This window comes from Protopterus annectens, chromosome 9.part0, assembly GCF_019279795.1.
Source record: "Protopterus annectens isolate FY-2018-M chromosome 9.part0, PAN1.0, whole genome shotgun sequence".
Lineage (NCBI taxonomy): Eukaryota > Metazoa > Chordata > Ceratodontiformes > Protopteridae > Protopterus > Protopterus annectens.
In genome coordinates, this window is record NC_056743.1 from 592,201,072 (window position 1) to 592,223,103 (window position 22,032).

Sequence of the window (22,032 nt, forward strand, 5' to 3'; positions counted from 1 at the left end):
ATTGGTGTGCTAGCAGGTTGATACAGGATCTTGTGGGCAACTGTCAGTTGGTTAAATAGTAGTAGATTTGGCAACTCTAGCCATCCTAGTTGTTTAAAATTGTAACAATGATGGGTTCTGAAAGCAGACCCAGTTGCAAATTTGGCAATATTATTGTAGGAGATATCCAGTTTGTTCAGGCTGTTTTTACACAGTTTAGTATATATAGGGGAGGCATAGATAAGGTTAGAGATTAAGTGGGTACGGGCAACAGTGGCCCTGGCTAGTGGAGTCAGAAAGGGTTTGATCCTGTAGAGGGATCCTAATTTTTTGTTGACTGTTTTTATAGTGCTGTTAATATGGGAATCAAAGTTAAGGTTGTTATCGATCAGTACCCCAAGAAGTTTTGTAGTAGGATCAGGAGATATGAAAGTACCACTGCTTGATGTAATAGCAAAGTTAAGTGGGGAGGCCCTATGGGTAGGAGTGAATAGAAGCAGTTTTGTTTTTTTGGGGTTCAAGATGAGGCATCGGTGTAGAAGCCATTTCTCGACTGTATTAAACATGTCTTGGGTTAGGGACTGTAGGTCTGATGGAGAAGTGGCTGAGCATATTAATGTGGAATTATCTGCGTACTGGATACAGGTAGCTTGAGGTATTACAGAATGTAGGTCATTTATAAAAATAGAAAATAGGAGAGGGCCTAATATGGAACCTTGAGGGACACCAAGGGCAATTGGGAGGTGGGAAGATACGTTGTTCTTCCATAGTACAGCCTGCTGTCTGTCGTTTCAGTAGGATTGGAACCATTGTACAGCCAGTGCATCTAGTGACAGGTTTTTGAGTATTTTTAGGAGTAAGTAGTGGCTAACCATATCGAAGGCTTTCGAAAGATCAATAAAGAGGGCTGAGGATAGTGTGTCATTACTGAGATTTTTGTTAATACAGTCAGAGAAGGATAAGAGAGCAGAGGTGGTGCTATGAAATGGCCTAAAACCATGTTAGCACTTAGCTAGTAAGTTTTCTATAGGTAGTTTATTAGTTGTTTATAAATGCATTACCCCATGATTTTTGCCAGTGGAGATAATATGGCTACAGGTCTATAGTTTGATAATTTGTTGGAGTTACCACCTTTATGCAGGGGGATAATATGTTACATTTTCCAGACTGATGGGATAGCTCCTTCAGTAATAGTTCAATTAAATCAAAATGCAAATGGGGTAGGCTATGGTTTTTGCAACTTTTTGCAGGTATTCTGCAGGTACCAGATCTGCAGAGAGGGTGGTTGGTTTAAGTTTTTGAATAAGGGTACAGATAAGGGATGTAGGAACAGGTTGAAAGTGAAATGATGGGGGTGTGTTAGAGACAGAGGTGGTCAGAGATGAGGTGTCAGGGGATAGCTGATTGGCAAGAGATTGAATGGTCTCTGTGAAGAAAGTGTTAAAGGTATTGACCATTTGCTTGGGACTATTGTGATTCACAACCTAAAGGGGTGGGTGTGACTGAACGACCTGAGTGTAAGAGTTTATTAATGCCAGACCAGAATGTTTGTGGTTTGTTTTGGTGGGTTTGTTGGAGTTGAAAGTAAGAGTCTTTTATCCAACAGTATGGCTTTTTTGTATCATTTCTTAGCTATCTAAACTTGAATTGATCTGCTGGGCTTTTAGTAGTATGCCAACTGGCCCAGACTTTATTTCTGAGGAGGAGTTTTTGTTTGGTTGCTTTTGAGAGCCATGGGGTATTTTACCGCTTCCTCTAGAGGTAGGTGTTTCAGGGGTGACCAATCACATGCCTTAAGTTCATTTTGAAGGCGGTCAGGGTTAAAATTTTTGTTGGTCCTTATTGTCCTATAGGTCTTTGGCTTTGGAATGTCACTCTTATATCTGATTGTGAAGGTGAGTGAATGGTCATTTATATCTTCAGGGAGGGTCCCTACTTTGTAGGTTTGGTGGTGACTATTTATGAGAATCCAGTCTAAGGTGCTTTCCTTGTTATTAAGATTGTTGGTCCCTGTGAGGGATGTAATGGTTTGAGTAAAACCATATTGGCTAATATGAGTAGAAGGCTGTTCAGAGGTACAGCTCCTCCAGTTGATATTAAAGTCACCGAGTACTATGGTTTCTTGGGGGGGGGGGTAGTGGAAAGCCAGCTAAGGATATCTTCTAGGGTGTTATTGCCTGGGGAAAATAAACACAGATGGTATACATTTATTAAGTTGAATCTTGGAAATAAGGATTTCAGCATTACTAGTAAGTGGTGGTTTAGAGTCTATAGAGGTCACCTGTAATCCAGATTTATATAGAATAGCTACTCTGGAAAGAGTAAGGGGGTCTGGTGAGCAATTGTGTGTTAGCAGGAGCTGGGGTGTGGGGCACTGTGGTTGTGGTAGAATTTGGGCTGGGATTTGGGTGTATATCACCATCTATTAAGGATAGTGCTTGTATTCTCAGTGTAAGTTTTAGAAATTTATATATTTGGTTCTGGAATTTCCTAGCTCTTGGACTATAGTATTTGATGCAAGTCAATCTATGTATTTTGCTGGTAGGTAGTTTGGTGTGCTGGGTATGCTTGCATGGATATGAGAGACTACAAGTGTTGGTGTGGAGGTTTGCCTTATGGGGCAATGAAATCCTAGGTAGTTAAGGTGTTCATAGAGCGCAAGTAGTTAAGGTATAGATAGAATAGGTAGGAGTGAGAATAAGAGAAGGAACTTAAGGTATGGTGAGAGGTAGATGTAGGTGACATTATGGAAGCATTATATATAGGTTAATATACAGGGATAAGTACTGATAGTTTACTAAGTTAAAGACTAGTAGAAAGCAGGTTATGGTACTTTAATGAATTGGAACATATGATTGGTTGTATGGATGGGGGGTGTGGTTAGGGTGTATAAATAAAGAAGTACTGGGGGCGGGTGGAAATTGGGGGTAGGGTAGGGGAGCGGAGTGAACCCGCAGGGCGAACAGGGCGGGTAGAGCCAGTGAAGGAATATGAGAACAATCAGTGGAGTGCTGACTGCTAAGGTAAGTTTAGGAGGAGACAGTAAGCAGGGTAGTTGAGTGATGTACAGTAAAAAATAGAAGGAAAGAGTGGGACTGCAAGAAAGACAAGTAAGGAAAAAACTAGATGCCTGAGAGTTGTATCTTAAGACAGTAGGATAGATGTTCAAGGAGATTAGTTTTAAGAAAAGGGTGCCATCTAGTGGGCAAAGGCTATACTGCAGCAGTGGCTACTCATGGTGGCTAGTAGGTCTAGAAGTAAAAGGAGAGAAAAACTGGAGTTATATACAGAAGCTATAAGAGGGGAAGGTACAGAAGCTGGGAGAAGAGAAGGTTTTGGCTGCTGTCTGTCCTGGCTAGGGAGTGTACGTCAAAAACCTGGAGTATTTTAAACAATTTTATCCTTTACACACCATATTCCTAATACACATACTTTCTTGTTTCCTTGAGGGAATGATGCTCAGGGAGAGGTTTGGCTCTATTTCCTTAGCTTAGTGAAGTGACAGCAGTTTTTATGTTAATATAAGGTTCTCAGTCAGTGGCAAACATGCTTTTCTGCAAATGGGTCAACCCTGCTGCTTTCTATTTGCATTCCCCCTTCAGCATCACATGCAACAGTTTCTTTGCCCTGATCTTCCACGGGGTCAGTCACCAGGTGATGCTCTGGTGGTTCATGCTTGGCTCCACTGGTCTGCTTTACGCTTTCTTTCCAGTCCCTTTAATTCTCAAATTCCTGCAGAAAGCCTACAGGTCGAAGAGCAAAGTTATCCTCATTAGCCCCTTCTGACCTTGTCAAGTCTGGTTCACCTTTCTTTGGCCTCATCTAATTTGCCAGCTGATGATTCTGGATCTGTTTCTGGATCGATTTCACCTATCAGGGAATACTCACCTGGGGTTCCAAGGACTGAAATTAACCACATGGTTACTGCAGTTCCAGTAATGGTAAGACATTCCAGGCTTTCACCCCTAGTTCGAAAAATCTTGATCTCTGCTGATAAGTCCTCTACCAGGAAAATCTACAAGAGCAAATGGAAGAGATTTTCCTTATGGGCCTAGCAGGAGCAAAGAGATCTTTTACTGCTCCCATTCTGAAAGTTTTAGATTTTTTGACTTCCATTTTCCAAAGTGGAGCCAGCTGCTCCACTGTGAAAATCCAGCTGTTTCCAATTTTCATATCGGGGACAGTTCCTCATATATCTGGCTTCATCTAAACTTTGTAAAACGTTCTTGATAGGTACCTTTTTACCCCCCCCCCCCCCCGATCAAAGATCCTACTCCTTAGTGGGATCTGGCTATGGTCTTACAAACCCTAGTTCTTCCTCCTTTTGAACCTGTGGCTAAGGCAGACTTGAAATTTCTGTTGTGGAAAACAGTCTTTTTGGTGGCTATCACCTCAGCAAGAAGGGTTTCAGAGCTACAAGTCCTTTCCTCTAAACCCCCTTATCTAATTTTTCACAAAGCTAGAGTAACTGCATACCAATCCATCTTTCTTGTTTAAAGTAGCTACAGAAAATAATGTAAATCAGTCTGTTAGTCTTCTTGTTTTTTTCCCCTACTTTCAAAACAAAGGGTGTTAGACTTTCCCAGAATGTGCTTGGCTGTAGGAACAAAGCAGAGCTCACCAACTGCCACATCCTCATTGCTTCTAGACACAACGGGTGAGATCTGGTTTTCCCATGTTTGTTGATGTACCAGATCATTGACATTGTCCGACTGTACTGTAATTGTTCCCAGAGGAAGAAAGCTGTGTAGAGCTTGCAACGCTAGAAGGACCGCTCTCATCACCAGGGCATTAATATGCAATTTGGACTCTTGGAGGTCCACGTGCCTTGGACCATTTGACCGAGAAAATGCCCCCCCCCCCAATCTGGGAGAGGGAAGAACAAAGGGTCGTCCCTGCATGACCTCTGGGGAATTAAGGCACCAAAGGAGGAGCCTCTGCATACCAGTGAAAATTTGATACGAAAATGTAAGATGTGCTTGTGTAATGACCACTGGACTGCTAAAGTCCAGTGCAAAACTCTCATGTGTAGGCGTGCTGTTGGTAACAGAGTTACTGTGGCTGCCACAGAGCCCAAAGCCCGAACACCAGATTTGCCACGGGAGCTGGGATAGCTACAGTCTGCTTGATATGTGATCGTACACTTGTAATCCTGTCTGGTGTGAGATAGGCCCATGTTGAAGTCATGTCCAGACGTGCTCCCATAAAGTCTACGGTTTGTACTGGTTGCAGCTGGGGTTTCTGTGTACAGATCGTTATGCTTACAGCGGGAGCTAGCTGCAAGTTAATCCCTGGCTTGAACAAGTAAATGCCTGGTTGGAGCAGTTACCAGCCAGTCATCCAGACATGGAAAAGTACAGTTTTGTACCTACCATAAATGTAGATGTTCAAGGATCCAGATTGCTGCAGTCCTAACCATTGGGTGTAGTCCGCTGTCCAGTCGGCCCGAATACCAAAGTATATGGCTGACGTTGGTCAAGGCGCATTAGACTGATGTCAGGACGTCAGGGTACTAATGCGCATGACCGACGTCATATCCTCAGTCTTTTCTTGCCCCAGATGTCAGAAGACCCTAAAAAGACAAGGCCCAAACCAAAAACACCAAAAAACCCTGCACCAAACATATATACAATATATACTAATTTACAAGAATATAGCCTAACCCACACCACCACCCCTAAACACAGAGGGGAAGGAGGGAGGGTAAATTGGACTGCAGCAATGTGGATCCTCGAACATCTACATTTATGGTAGGTACAAAACTGTACTATGTTCTTCATTCCACATTGCTGCAGTCCTAACCATTGGGTAGAATCCCAAAGCAGAGGTAAGGGAGGCTGGCAAATCATAAGGAAGCAGGAGCTGTCAACATGCCTTGCAAAATAGCTGTGGCAAAACCAGCCCTAGATTTAGAGTAGAGAGGAAGGTGGTAATGCTTAGAGAAAGTATGCACTGAACTCCAAGTAGCTGCCTCCAAAATATCCTTAGTTGCCACCCCCCTTAGAAATGCTGTTGAAGTGGCAGTAGCCCTAGTGGAATGAGGCCTAATCCCAGCTGGAATCTCCTTGCCATGATGGGAATAACAAAATGAAATGCAAAACCCAATCCACTTAGAAATAGTTTGCTTAGACACAGGCTTGCCCTGAGAACTCAAAGCAAAAGAAACAAACAACTGCTGAGACTGCCTGAAATCCTTAGTCCTGCTTAAATAATAACGTAACTGCCTATGTACATCCAAAGTGTGCAAAAATCTTTTCTCCCTTATTTTGGGGATCTGCATAGAAAGTAGGCAAATGAATAGTTTGGTTTAAAGCCACACTAGAAACCACCTTAGGCATAAAGGAAGGATTAGTACGTAATGATACCCTATCCTTATGGAAAATCAAAAAGGGCTCTACTGCCATAAGGGCCTGCAACTCAGAAACCCTTCTTGCAGAAGTAATAGCCAACAAAAAACCAGTCTTCCAAGACAAGTATTTCAATTCAGCAGTAGCCGCAGGCTCAAAAGGTTGTAGAGTAAGTTTTTCCAACACAAAATTGAGATCCCAAGCAGGAGTAGGAGCTCTACGTGGGGGTCTTATATTCTTTGCCCCTCTAAGAAACTGCTTGAACAAAGGATGCGAAAACAATGGTGGGTCACAATCATAGTGAGCTGAAATTGCTGCAGCATGAATCTTAATGGAAGAGAAGGACAAACCTTTGTCCAATAACTCAGTAAGATATTGAAGAGCCACACTCAAATTAGGCTCAGAAATCTCCAAATTCTTTGCTGCACTCCAAAATAAAAATCTCTTCCATTTTTCTCCCTACACTTTCCTTGTACTAGGTCTTCTGGCTTCCATAATCACATTTAAAACTTGTTGAGGAAGTTGAGACCTGCTGTGTTTCAAAACAGAATATGCCAGGCTGTTAGATGAAGAGAGTGAAGTTTGACATTGAGCAGGTGACCGTCCTTCTGAGATAACAGGTGTGGAATCAAAGGTAAAGGCCATGGAGGCTTCCTTACCAGACTCCTTAGTAGTGGGTACCAGTGTTGCCGAGGCCAATCTGGAGCTATTAAAATCATCCTTGGCTTGTCTTGTCTGACCTTTAGGAGCACCTTTGGGAGAAGAGGCAGAGGTGGAAAGGCATACACATGAAGATTTTTCCAACTGAAAGAAAGAGCATCCACTTTCCAAGCTGTGTGATGAAACCCCTTTGTGCAAAACTTTGGCAGCTGGTGGTTTAGTGGAGAAGTGAACAGATCTATGTCTGGAGTTCCCCATGACACTGTCAATTTCTGAAATACATGAAGATCCAGTTTCCACTCGTAGGGATCCATGATTTGTCTGCTTAACACATCTGCTAAGGAGTTCTGTGCTCCCGGCAGAAACCTTGCCTGAAGAGTTAGTTGCAAGCTGAGCGCAGACTCCCATAAAATCATTGCTTGCCTGCATAGAGGATAAGAATGTGTTCCCCCTTGTTTGTTGATGTACCACATGACAGTTGTGTTGTCTGTTAGAATCAACACCTGTCCCGGAAGCAGCAACTCCTTGAAAGCCATTAATGCAAACTGGACTGCTAACATCTCCTTCATGTTGATATGTAGATGCAGTAGTCTGGCAGGCCACTTGTCTTGTATCCACTTTCCATTTAGATGAGCTCCCCAAGCAATGTCCGAGGCATCTGTCGTTAAAATCTGACTCGCCTCTGGCCGGGTCACAGAGAGTCCCTTGTTTAGGTGACATTCCTGAGCCCACCACAAAAATTCTTTTTGGATGCAAGGTATTATTTGAATGACAGTGTCCAAATTCTGGCAGTGCTGTGTCCATACATTTTTGAGATACCATTGCAGCTTCCTCATATGCAGTTTGGCATTGGGAAGCACCAGAATACAAGATGCCATGAACCCTAAGGCTTGAAGGACTGTCCTTGCAGTCAGCCCGGACTGAAGAGATAGTTGGTGGAAATAACTGGAAAGATTCTTTTGTTTGTCCGGGGTTAAAAAGGCCATCTGGGCTGCTGTATTCAGTCTCACACCCAGAAAGCACATGTCTTGAGAGGGTACTAGACTGGACTTTATTTCGTTCACAGAATACCCTAGGCATCTTAGCACTGCTATGACATATTCCAAATGCTGTAGAAGGTCTTCCTTTTCTTGAGCCAGAATCAGGCAGTCGTCCAAGTAAGGATAGATTTGAATTCCTTTTAGCCTGAAGTAAGCTATCACTGGAGCCAGAACCTTTGTGAATACTCTGGGCAGTAGATAAGCCAAAGGGCAATGCAGAGAACTGATAATGAGAATTTCCAGCTCGAAACGCAGATACTTTCTGCAACTTAGTCTTATAGGCACATGAAGGTAAGCTTCCTTGAGATCTAAAGTTACCATCCAGTGATCTTTGCCCAGCAGAGGTAAAAGCTGTTGTAACGTCAACATTTTGAACTTGGGAATGTCCAGATAAGTGTTGAGGATAGATAAATCCAAAATTGGTCTCCATGTGTTCCCCTTCTTTGGTACTAGGAACAGGCGAGAATAAAATCCTAGGCCTCTTTCTGGTACAGGGACTGGCTGAATGGCCCCTATTTGGAGTAACAGAGAAATTTGCTTGTGAGCCTCTTTTCTTTGTGGAGGAGGAACGTCTGGCATGCCTTTGAAAGGGGGCAAGGTATGGAAATAAAACCTGTAACCGTGGTGAATGATATCCAAAACCCATCTGTCTTGAGTAATTAAATCCCAATTTTCTTTGAAAAGAGACAGCCTTCCTCCCAAAGGAGCTCCCAGCCGAGAAGGTACTGGCACCTGAAAAGGCAGGTCATTGGGTCTGTTTACGAAAGGACTGACCCCTGCCCTCACCAGAAGTCTGAGCAGGAGAACTCCTGTTCTAGGCCTAAAAGAACCTTGAGCTCTGCCCCTACCCGTCTAGACCTACCCCTAGACTGGGAATCATAAGCAGGATATGTCCATCCCTTAGTAGGCCAATTTCGGCTAAACTTTGGAGGTTGCACCTGCAAAAAATCTTTAACAGTCTGCATAGACTTAGCCTTGTCCTCCATTTTCTTTAAAACTGCTTCCACAGGCGAACCAAACAACACATCAGACTGTAAAGGAGCATCTAAAATCCTTGTCTTAACATGCTCAGCTAAATTCTGATCCCTCAACCAGGCGTGCCTGCGAAGAACAGAACCAGTGGCAGCCACCCTCGAGGAGGCCTGCACAGCATCAAAACCACATTGCAAAGAATGCTTACCCACTTGTTCAGACACATGAACTAAATCATGCAACTCTTTACATTCAATACCTTCCGCCAGAGCATCCACCTTAGATTTCAATTGTGTAAGGAGATAATTTTGATATTTTAGCATGTGAAACTGACAATTCAACGCCTCATGGCTAAAGTGGAAGAAGTATACACTTTCTTTCCCCATCTATCCAAAGCCCTTGCCTCTTTATCAGTGGGAACAGGATTTTTAACAACAGAGGCCTTAACACCTTTAGGCCCCTGAGAAACAGTTTCCGGGTCTGCCCTAGGACTCTTAAGAAGATACTTATGAGCTTCAGGCACCCTATAGTACCTATCAGGTTTAACAGGGGCAGGAGGCAAAGAATCAGGGTTCAGGGAAGCCTCTGCAAACACATCTTCCACCACATTCAACACAGGAGGTATAGCTAAGGGCCTATGCTGGGGTAAAACAAGAATTCCCTAAGCCTCTTCCTGGAATCAGAGAAATCTTGGCCTTCCCATTTAAAATGCTCCCTCATGGAATGCAGAGTCTCTGAAAATGAGAAATCCTCAGGAGGAGAAGCTGAAGGAGTGGAATCATCCACATCAGAATCAGAATAAGGAGGATACTCCTGCACGTCTTCAACCGAAGACTCAGAAGCCTCAGAACACTGTTCAAAACTCTCAAACTCAGGCTCCACCCTAGGCCTCTTATCAGGAGGGGGCATAGAACCTCTAATCATAGTAATCAAATCCTCTGCCATTTTAAGCATATGTTTCTTAGGCACAGAACCTGAAGTGCTAGGAGAAGCCCCCACTGAAGCTAAACTTGGCCTACCTCTCAAAGAAGTCTTGGAAACAGAAGGAGAGGCTCTAACCACCTTAGGAATAGAGGGAAGAACAGCTACCTGAGAAGCCCCCTCAGCCTGGCCTACCTCCTGAGAGGGCACATCCTGTAACAGTAAAGTCTCTGCCTGAGACTCCAAAGAAACTCCTGGCAAAACCTCTGGCTCCACTGAGCCTTCTAAAGAACCGACGTCCGGGACTGCCGGTTCTTCAACTCTAGGCTTAGCTGCTTTGTCCTTGCGCTTTTTGGACGAAGCGGGCGCCGGAGCATCCGACGGCATTTTATAGTTACAACGCTTCCCAAACACTAACCTGGCACAGTCTAACCTTCTCTTAATAGTGCGTTTGTTAAATCTAGCACAAGAGCGGCATCCAACAACGTCGTGCTCAGGCCCTAAGCAAGGTATACACAAAGTATGATAATCCCTATGAGGTATCTGTTTCCCACAAGAAATACAGTTATTCACTTTTCTGACATCCGGTTAAATACTGAGGCAAGAAAAACCAAAATGTTCCCAACGGGTACTTAGCCAACTTTGATTCGGTCTGAAACTCCGACTTCAGAAAATTTCAGAACGCCAACCTGCACTCGCAAAACTGCTTCTGCATCGGACCATGCGGCAAAAAAGACTGAGGATATGACGTCGGTCATGCGCATTAGTACCCTGACGTCCTGACATCAGTCTAATGCGCCTTGACCGACGTCAGCCATATACTTTGGTATTCGGGCCGACTGGACAGCGGACTACACCCAATGGTTAGGACTGCAGCAATGTGGAATGAAGAACATCACATGGAATCCCTGCAGCCTGTGATGCTCTGCTACAACCACTATGCATTTGGTGAACACCCTGGGACCTGTGGTGAGACCGAAGGGAAGCAATCTGAATTAATAATGGCTGGCTCCCAGCCTGAAATAAAGATACGACCTGGAGCGCCTGTCCACTCTGATGTGGTAGTACGCATCCTTCAGGTCTATAGAGCACATCTAGTCATCCATTCTCAAGAGAGGTAGAATAGACTGGACCATGGCCATCCTGAATCTTGAATTCCTTACGGATTTGTTCAGTGATGTCAGGTCCAGGATCGACCTTGGGTCCCCTGTCCTTTTGGGTACTAAAAAGAATCTCGAGTAGATGCTCGAGTCTATCTAGTTGGAAAAGACCTCGCTGATTACGCTTTTGCAGCATTTTTGCAATTCCTTGAGCTGCCTTCTCCCCTCTCATTGGGTGGAACATAGCAGAGGTTAGACTTTGGTTTGGGGTTTTCTGAAAAGGGAATAAAGTATTCTCTGGGTATGATTCTTAACACCCACTGATTGTTTGTGATGGCTGGTCCAGGCTTGTGGGCATAAGGAGAAGTGCCCCAACTACCTCCAGAGGAGGGCAGTTGGACCACCATTCAGGAGTGCCATAAGGGTCTGTCCAAGGAGGAATCTCAAGACCCCAAGTTCTGCGGACCGCCTCTGCCACATGGGCATCATCTTCCATTCTGTTACCCCCCCCCCCGCCTCTGAGGGAAAGGTCTCCCTGAGCATCCTGAAAAGGACCTTGAGATTTCTTGAGCCACGATTAGTTTCCCCCCACGCTGGTTCCTGGGAGAAAGACCTGTGTGGGGTAGAAAAACGGATTTTGATGGCAGACAAGGTCTTCCCATCTTTCCCATTCTAGGAGTGCGTCTCTGATTGTTGGGCTGAACAAGGATGATCCGTCGAAAAGGGCATGGACGAATGAGCCTTGAAAGGTTCCACAAAGACGCATCCAAGCATGGCACCTAATGGTAATGCCAGAACCAGGCGCCTTCCCCAGCATGGGAAAATCCACCTCTTCGACACATTCAATATCAATTGAATAGTGGCCATTCTGGAAGAAAAGGTCTTCTGATCTTCAGCAGACATGGACTCTGGGACAGAACTAGAGAGTTGTTTGACAAGGTCTCAATGTAGTTTAGTGAAATGGAATAAGTAGTTCAAAGCTCGTAAGGTGAAAGTGGCCGAAGTGTAAACTCTTTTGCCAAGTTAGTCCATAGTCTTAGACTTCCTGTTAGGGGGATGGATAGATTAGCTTTCCTGAGCCATCTCCTTCTTGGTGGCTGCCACAATCACCAAAATCATCTACCGAAATCCCTTTATTCCAATGTGTTCTATCACTATGTGCACTCAGAATTTTTTTCGGCCTTCTTCGGAATGGGCTCCACAGTGGCCGGTTCCTTCCATGCCCTGGTAAATACAAGGTCAATGAGAGCATCTGCAGGGGAGATTATGCAGGATGTAGATGGCCCAGAACCAAAAGTCTCCAACAGCACGGTTTCCTCTGGGGTGGGGTTTTGGGGGAAGCCAACCACCTCTTTGGTGGAGTAACTCTAGGTTGCCTACAAAGGAGACATCCTCAGGTGGAGATCTTGGGGACCCCTCCCCTTCCTCAAAAGCAGTGTCAGTAGTGAGGGATTCCTGCAAGGAATCCAAGTGCCTCTTTTTACACCATCTCTTCCAAGGAATCTCCTCGGTGGGATTCTCCGGGGAGGTGTTGGAAGAAAACTGGGTTCCACTGAAGGAATGGACTGGAGGTTTCCCAGGGCCGGCTGTCCCCATGGTACTTGAGAGGCCTCAGACACAGGATCAGTGGGGACAGGGAGCAGTGCCGAGACAGAAAGCACAGAGGCTCTCCTTTGAATGCAAAGGGACTCTGGCACCAGAGGGACGATGCTCGGGTAGTCAAAGCCAATAGAATGGATGCCTCTAGAGTACCCAAAACTCTCCTCTCCAAAGGGGGAGTTGGAGCCGAGCTGTCAAAACACAGAGGCGCTTAGGGGAAGCAATGGTTCCAAAAACTTTGGAGTCAACGTAAGCCCACCCCCCCCCCCCGACTCAACATATAGACTATGGCTCAGAGACACTCTAGGAACAGACTTGGTCAGAGCCCAACTCTTTGGGGAGGCCAGAGACGAAGTGATCACTATTATCAGCTTCAACGTCCCAGCCCTTGGGACCAATGCACCAGCAATCTCTGAAACCAAAGGCTGGATCGGAGACCGAGCAACAGGGAGGAATGGGGAAATTCTGCTCATGGATCAGGTGGGGGAAGGAGCTGTCAAAACCTCTATCTGAATCTGTGCCTGAAGAATCTGCCTCAGTCTATCAACATCATTCTACGAAAAACTACAAGAGGACCTGGTGGAAGAATCAGCAGAAGGTGGTCTCAATGGTTTCTTAGAAGATATCTCCCTGTGGGAAGACCTCTGCACCGATGTACTGTGCTCCGAACTGGCGAGTGGAGCCCAAGGTGGAAGAGGACAAGGTGGAGATGACACAGTTAGCCCCGAAGAAGTCGGATCCAAGGACATTGTGCCTTTTTTGACAGGCTCCAACACAGAAGATGACCTATCCAGGGAACATTTCCTGGTTTCCCAGGTATCCTTATGCTTCTTGGAGGGGGGCTGAGCCCCTGACTTAGAAGGAAGCAAGCCCTTAAGAATCAGCTTATTCCTCCAATCCGCCACAGCATGTAAATGAAAAGCTGAATACAGACCAGGAGCTATGCAGATGAGGAGGTCCCAGACAGTACACGCACTCCATGCAGGCATCAGGCAGGAGGATCTTGTGCCTACAGGAAGTGCATTTCTTGAACCCTAACGGTTTGTTCATTTCAGGATTTGACTTTGGCTCTGCCATCATGACTAAGAAAGAAGAAACAAATTTTTTTTTTGGAGCGAAAGTAAAGTCAGACAACCAGAGAAGGCAGGAAGTGTTAAGTCACACAGAAACCTGATTAACTCACCTAAAAAGAAAGGAAAACTAAGATAGCAAGAGTCAGGGTAGGAAAAAAATACCAATAAGAAACTAAATGTTAGCTAAACACACACTCTGAATAGAGAATCACTCAGAAATACTGGAGGAGCTCTGGAGCGACTAAACCTCGAAGCTTACTCTACAAGCAGCAAACGAGATCTGAGGTAGACTGGGGAAATGAGGCATTATGGGTAGGATGGGAGGAGCTCAAGCTTCAACTTTTCTGCTTGGAAAGCGGCTGAGTGGGATCTGAAGGTCAAATCAGAGACCTACAGGATGAGGAAGAATGACAGTGACAACATCAGATCACTAGTTTCATTCTTATGTACTGAGTGTATTGCAAGCAAGTTTAGGACTAGCCTTTGCATTAAGGCAATTTCAAAGCAGTCGGCTCAGAGCTAAGGGTGCAACTGTTTTTCCCTTCCTGCATACTCTGCTGCAGTTGTGTTCTTAAACCAAGTGCATTTGTTCTCATTATCACAAGAGGCAGGCAACTACATAATTCCCTCCCTCTCCCTATTTACTAGCTGTTGGCAATAAGCACTTAAGTGTCATTTTGCAAAGTCTCTACCCTTAAACTATTCAGCTGGCTAAAAAACATTTAAATGAAATTGCTTAATATTGCTTGCACTGGTTTTAGCATTAAAATAAGTGATTTTTTTTACTATAATTAATTTACTGGTTCTTGCGGGTGGCAGAAAGTGGTTTCCAGGCTAGTTGTTTTGTACTGAACTTTAAGTACTCAGTAGCAAGTCCACCCAAACATTATCCTAAAGCCGAACTGCAGGCAGTTACTTATCCCTGCCCACAGAGGCATTCCTGTCAGTGTCATGAAACAGTGCACCCCTACTTTTCTAGCCAGCCAGATTGAGATAGTTATCTTAAGACAATAAAGGAATGGTCTCATGCTGGCTGACAACCATCTAATACTCAGACTGCATAATGGTGTGCGAGTTGCACATACATATACACATCATCCTTTGAGACAAAAATTTTACACACACTACTCAGACAACAAAATCTTCAGCAGTACATAACACATCTTCAATGTCATCACAATTCACAAAAATCCATTTTATGCCGAGGTAATAAAGGTCAACTTGTGTAAACCTCAAAGGCCTCCAAAACACACACAGCAAGTTAAGCCAACCTCCTCAAGTAACACAAGGCATGCCAAAGTCACAGATGCAGAGTCCATAAGGTAGGCAATGACCAACACACATTCTTGTTACAGGAGACTCTATTGTAAGACATACAGATTTGCCTCTTACCAGGCCAAGCAAAGAAGAGTGCCAAGGCATTATTAGGCTGAGTATAACCTATGTCCTGTGTTTTATACAGGTAAAACAGAAAGGAAATTCAGCCAGAGGATTTATGAGCATATGTACGCCATTAGGAAGAACAATTCTAATAATGCCTTGGCTAGGCACATTAGCACAAATAGAGACCATGATTTCTCTTTCATGGCCATTGATCATGTTGACATGGATGACAGGAGACCATGGAGCCTCTATTTAGAACTAAAAGAATTGAGGTGGCAAATTTTGCTAAGAGCACATAAGTGGCCAGGCATTAATGAGATCACCTCTATCACACCTGTGTTAAACCTCAAGGCTTTAGAAAGACATAAAATCGTAGATAAGTGATTAAAGTTTAGTTATCTATGAAAGTTCAAATCACTATCGAGCATATGAGTGTATATACATACACATTTTAAACCAATGTATAATTTGTTGTTTTTTCTGGGGACAGAAGGGTTAAACATTTGGTGATGATGTCATGATTTTTACTTAATTTTTTTTATCCAATAATGCAAGAGTGTATTATTTAAACCTTGCAAGGTTTTTATTCAGTTGTCTGATGAAGTTTATATTTTAATAAACAAAAGCGCTCACTTGTTTGTATAAAAAAGTTTTGGATTTTTATTTACTTGGATCCAATTTTAAATTCAAGACTTTGTTGCGTTTGCTGTGTGGTTTTGGAGGCACCCATCACTACCTATCTACTTTTCAGACGTTCTTGTTTTTTCGTTTACTCTTCTGTTATACATTGGCAAACTTCAAATCTATGCCAAACCCAGTTAACACCACTGATTATGCAGAAATTTACACCACCGCACTATACCAGCAAGTAAACAGCTGCAATAGATGCAGCTGTACCTATCATGAATATATGCAGGCCAAACCCCAGAAACAAACTCATATGGTGGAACCATAACATCAACAAGCTTTATAATAAAAGGAAAAGAATTCTGACGAAAAGTAAAGAGAGTAATACCCAAAATGTTAGAGCCTTTGTCACAAAAACAAAACTCAGGAAAGCTTAATGAAACACAGCAAAGCATAGGCTAAAATAGCTACCAAACCCAAAGACAAATCACAACACATCTCTCAGTTACATTCACAATCTCAAAAACACAAAGCAGCAATGTACTAAGCTCCGACGATGAAGATATAGCAAACCTACTGGCCAATAAATTCAGCTAAAGTAAATTCAAGTAAAGTTACTTTACCCTCTCTTCCCTCTGTCTGTCCTTCACGATGTATCTGAAACTGGCTTGCCTCCAGCTATCACACAAGACCAAGTCCTAAAAGTGCTATCAAAAGCTAATAAAATTGCATCAGTTAGTGCTAACAATATCCCTGGAAGCATCTTAAATAACAAGCATGATTTAGCCACACACCGAAAAACACTGTTCATTTTCAGCCTTCAGACAGCTTTTGTACCAAGTGAATGGAGAACAGCTGCAGTAATTCCGCTACTTAAGGAAGAGCCTTCCACAGACCCAAGTAATTACAGACCCATACGTCTGACCAGCCTCATATGCAAAGCCATGGAAAGACTTGTCAAGGAACTTATCAATTAGGTCATAAGGAACCTCCAAACATTGAACCTGTCTCAGTTTGGATTTGTCAAGCTCACTCAAAATGTTGGATTTTTTTGCAAAGGTCACCAAAGCAATGAATAAAGGCAAAATAGTACACACTGTAAACCTCGACCTGACCAAACCTATTTACATAATAGCTAAATAAAGTAGGAATAAACCACTAGGTAACTTGTTGCACTGCCAATTCGTTAACAAAGGACATAGGAAATCAAAACAGGAGAAAGTTACCTCCACAAAGAGACCAGTCACCAGTGGAGTCTCCCAAGGCTCTGTGCTGGGACCTCTCCTGTATGATGTCTACTTTTCTAAAGTTTTTACTTTTCTATTGTTTGCAGATGACTGCAAGCTAGGAGCAGTCACTGAATCCCCGAATAACTACTTTACCAACCTGCAGGAAGGTTTGTCCCAAATAACAGATGCCAAATTCATGGATTGAAACTAAATGGAAAAATAAGGCATTACTGTATCCGTTGGGAAGTTATCTATCCAAGGAAAGTACCACTTTAACAATCTGCTTCTGAGAAAGAACCCAGTTGTTCAGAACTTGGGAATTTATGTGGACAGTGACCTAAATTTTGACCAACACGTCTGTTGTTTTAAGAAAGTCCTTCTATACTGTACAACTTATAAAACAAAGGGATTGTGTCTAGAGCTAGGGATGTCACTGTGCCCCTTTACTAAGCCCTCAGTAGGCCAAACCACTAGCTGTAATTCCCCCCTTTAATAAGTACCTCTCCAGACACATGCAGCAACTGGAGCACCCATAGAAGTACCTTACTAAAAAGATACAAGGCCTAAACAACATGTCCTACATGGACTAACTCAAAGTCCTGTCACTAAACAGTATCATGCAAACTGGTAAGAGTTGACCTGTGCCTGGCATACAAGGCATCATACGACCAACACTGATGGAATGAATGCATATCAGCACGTCAAATGGCTTCAGAAATACTCGTGCTATGGATCTAAACCTCTTCTGCAACATCAACATAATGGTTTGGAGGGAAAGGTATATCTCACAGAGGATACAGCTGCTCTAGATCAGACTCCCCATTCACATAAAACAAAGTTCATCCCTGCCCATATTCAAGTGCAACTTGGATCTATGGATGGGAAACAGAAACTTTACCCCAGGACTGCCCCCTGTACTACTAATGGACCGAGGCAGCTCCTAAATGATTTATCGCATGCATGTCCTGTCAAATTATCTACAGTATGATCACAGTTACTCTCATTAGGAGTAATAAATAATTACTGACCATGAGATGGATAAGGCCAATCTCCAACTAAACAGGATAGTTACAACGGCCCTCAAGGGGCAGCTAGTCTAGTACTTACCAATAAAACTATGCATCAGCCAGGTAACTAGAATGGCTCCCAACAGAAAAGGTTTATCCCACCTAGACTGAACTGTCACAAGCAGAGTAAGAATACTCAGGCAGCAGCAAATAGAATGATGTGGTACAGACTCAATGGGACTTTATCCAGAAGCAATGCAGCACTGCCCCTGCGCTACCAAACCCTGCACAAACCACACCAGAGGTAGTCCAGGCGTTTCTGGAGGTCATACAGGAACAGGGAAATCAAGCTGGTGAAGAGAGGGTCAGGAGAAAAAACAATACAAGGGGGTCTGTGATGGAAGGGAAATATGACCAGAGAAAACAAGAGACGGGTCTCTTCACACAAGATAATGTAGAGGCTACGGAGACTTGAAAGGAAACAAATCTGGATAGCACAAGCTGCACATTAAGAGCCAACTAGGCCTGGATCCGAGAAAATATTACTTGAAGTTGAGGGTTGCAAACCCATGAACTGTGCTACTGGAATGCATGACAGACAGGGTTTCCACAGAAAAATTCAAAAAAGTGCATAGCAAAGGTAGAGAAACTAGAGATGGAGAGAAAGTAGAATGTTATTCATTTAAAAACATGCTTAAACTATTTATTTCTGCCATCAAATAAATGTACAGCTAGGCATCTCTTTTATTACACTACAGTTTTAAAAAAAACAAAACAAATCCTGGATGCACTATTAGTACCACTGAATTTGTTTGCAAATGAGTAAAATACATTATCCTGTCATTTTTAAGCACCGCTTCATTAGTTAGTTTCTTGGCCCAGAAACCAACATTCTATATCTGTACTACCACTTACATGCTCCACTGCTGTTTCAAAGGTCTGATTTGATCTTCCACTTAGCACACAAACAACAATGCTACCTTGAAAGTAAGTACACAGTTTTATATCTCTGAATAGGCAGAAGATGACAAAGGCAGTTCCATCATTTACAGTGAATTCAAGAACATTACACTAGTGTAGAAGTAATCATACTTTTCAATGCAAAAACAGAAAGATTCCTTATCCACAAATACTCTTTCAGTGAAACATAAAATGTTTCTTTTAAAACAAAGGTATAAACGTTAATTGTACATGACCCTGAACATATTTTACACTGACACCTGGTATAGGCTAACTCTGTGTGCTGCATTTTACAGGCTGATGCCTTGACAGAGCTACACATATCTAAATGGCAATAAAATCATTCAAAAACTAGTACATAAACACAGGTAAGCTCATGTACTGCAACTTTCTGCCTCATTTGCAATATTACTGTGTTCTTGATTGTTTCTAGGAGTTTAAAAATATACCTGTAAACATGATCACATTATGCATTAAAAGCTCAGTTAACCCCGATTCTACAAATTTCAAGAGATTGAGATGAACAAATACAGTGACATTCTTTTAAGCATCTTTGTAAATGATATCAAAGAAAGAGCCCATTCATTCAGAGCAAATCAAACGGACCACACAAGAAGCTCTCTTACCTTCTGCTACATCGTCATCTATTGCTCCTTTAACCTGCGAGAAACACCATTGAACATCATTCCCTCCTCCAGCTCCTAGACATAAAAGCAAAAACTTAGTAAAGCATTATGCATAGGATTTTCACAATTTTTTCCAATCAAAACTATTCTAAAAACAAAAGGACAGTACACATTTTAAAACATTTTTTACAAATATAGAATACTGAAACAACATACAGTTTTGCTACTGTTCTTACCATAACAATAGAGGTTCGAAAAGATCACCATTGCAGAAGCCTAAGCTATTTGGAACATACCCTAACCAAGGAAAGTACATCCATCCAGTATACAAATGCTTTATGTTGCCTTCCATCTGCACCATATGTCCATGGGAGCATTATGTACATGCTGGTATCAAAGCAAACATTTCTTGCCACACACAGACAAAATATGGATACTTGTGGGATAGGAGAAAAGCTGGAGCTGCACCCTGTTCAAAAGACAGACTGACGGAGGAGATGCAGTAGGAGAACAAACTATTAAATGATAAGATGCAGTAGGAGAACAAAAAGACAACAAAAGAGAAGGAAAGAGACCATGTTAGTAATACAACAGTGACCTACTTGAACATCTACTGTTAAGGTTTAAGTTTGCTTACAGAACTGTACTCAGGTCACAAAAGATCAGTGTTGTGGTAGCTTAAGCTACATAGGCTGATTACCAAAGCTTAGACAGCTAGGAAAAAGAGAAAAATGTCAGAGACCAGCAGCCCTTGAAGAAGAGTCCGTGCAAATGCAACTCCAACCCTGGAGATGGAATCTATGTTGCAATGTTTGTTGAAGATGTATACAGATGACTACACTGCTATCTACAAGTCCACCATTTCCCAAAAAGCTTTAGAAGTAGCAAAAGCTCTGGAATAGTGAACTTTGACCTTCAGAGAAAAGGACCTTCCATGGTGAGAACAACAAAACTGGATGGCATGAGATAATCCATGGGGGCATTGTACATTTTCACACTGGTTGTTGGTTCATTTCCTTTGAAGGTAAGATTACTAGTCTTTTGCCATGGTAATGCAGAATATGAGTTGCCTGCGGATGTCCCTTATAAAACTAAAAGTTTCATTTCTATCATCTGGGAGGTTCTGAGAACGCAGACATGCAAACCCCCACAGCCCTTGAAGCATCCGAGTTAAACACACACTGTGTAAAATAAATAGTGACTTGAATAATGGAAGAAATTACATTTAAAGCAGATTTTTCCTCACAGGAAGAAACTGCAGACAAAACATTCCTCATACTTAGATAATTACGTAGAACAAACCTTAATATATACGAGTCTGACAATTCAAAATTATGAAAATAAAAGTTGCAGAAGTAAACACTTTTTTCCCATATTTAACAAAAATCTTATCTTTACTAGAAATAGGATTTTAATTAACCAAGTATTTAGGAGTAGTAGGATAAACTAAAGCTACAGCTGGTTGATCAGGTTTGAGAAGAGTATATAAAAACTTCAAAGACTGAGGGAACTTTATACATGCTATCTGCCTTAGCAGCAGCAGCTGGCTGACCATCAGGAAAATTGCTGGCAGTAAAACATACACTCCCCCAAGGTAGACAAAACTGGAAGAATGGGTGGAGGTTTTGGAAATTCATTCTTTAACAGCTCATAGCATTTCCTGAGGGACTCAGAAATCTTAAGTGTTATCCCACTGAAAGAGACTTGCACAGAAAGAAACTTCCAAAGGAAGAATCGGCAATGTATATTGTCCATTTGTCCTCCTACCCAGATTCTGAATCTTGAATTTCTTCAGGAAAGGAAGTATCCCCCTTTCTTTTCCAAGAAGCTACCTTACAAGAAAGATAAGAGCCAGAACAAGTAAGCTAATCCTCTCCAAGAAATCTGAGAATGAGGCATCAGAGGAGAAACGGGCTTTGTTTTCCACTTCATTTAGACAGGAAAAATGGGGTCAACAGTGTTATTAGTGGCAGTGGCTTCCATAGTGACTGGAACAACTTCTGACAAAACAGGGAAGCATTCCCTGCTGGAGCCCCAACAGACACAGGAAAGGTGGCTAATCCCTGGTCCATAATGGCTGTAGCTGCTACACCAGAGGGATCTGGGGTAAAGGATAAGTGGTCTGAGGTACAGTAAACGGCCACAACAGACTTTCTCACCTGCAGCTGAGGCAAACTGATTGCCTGCTGTGGTGGCAGAGGTTATTTTCTTAACTTTTTCTTTTAGTGGCTGGAAGGACTGACCATAGGACAGACAGCTTGTTCCATGTGGTCAAGATGAAAATGGTGATGCTTTCCCAGGGAAAACTAGCAGTAAATGCTGGTAAAAATATTTATCCTCCAGACAAACAAAGTAAAAAGCACTTTTAAAACACTATGCCAGCCCCAGAAAGAAGAAGAAAGAGAACTTATCCACAGAAAAATCATTTTCAGTTACTTTAAACAACCTTTAAACTAATAGGAAAAAAAAAGAGCAGTCATGTTTAAAAGTACATTACAGTCTCATGACA

The 22,032-nt window shown here is 42.7% G+C and overlaps 1 protein-coding gene across 4 annotated transcripts in view; it reads right to left on the reverse strand.

The window, feature by feature from the left end:
* Positions 1-22,032, reverse strand: part of PPP2R2A (protein phosphatase 2 regulatory subunit Balpha) — a 1,574,838-nt gene that overhangs the window by 1,138,072 nt on the left and 414,734 nt on the right. For all 4 annotated transcript variants that reach the window (XM_044083139.1, XM_044083140.1, XM_044083138.1 and 1 more), the window contains exon 2: positions 19,524-19,598. In XM_044083139.1, the coding sequence (XP_043939074.1) occupies positions 19,524-19,598 (75 nt within the window). The remainder of the gene's footprint in view (positions 1-19,523; positions 19,599-22,032) is intronic.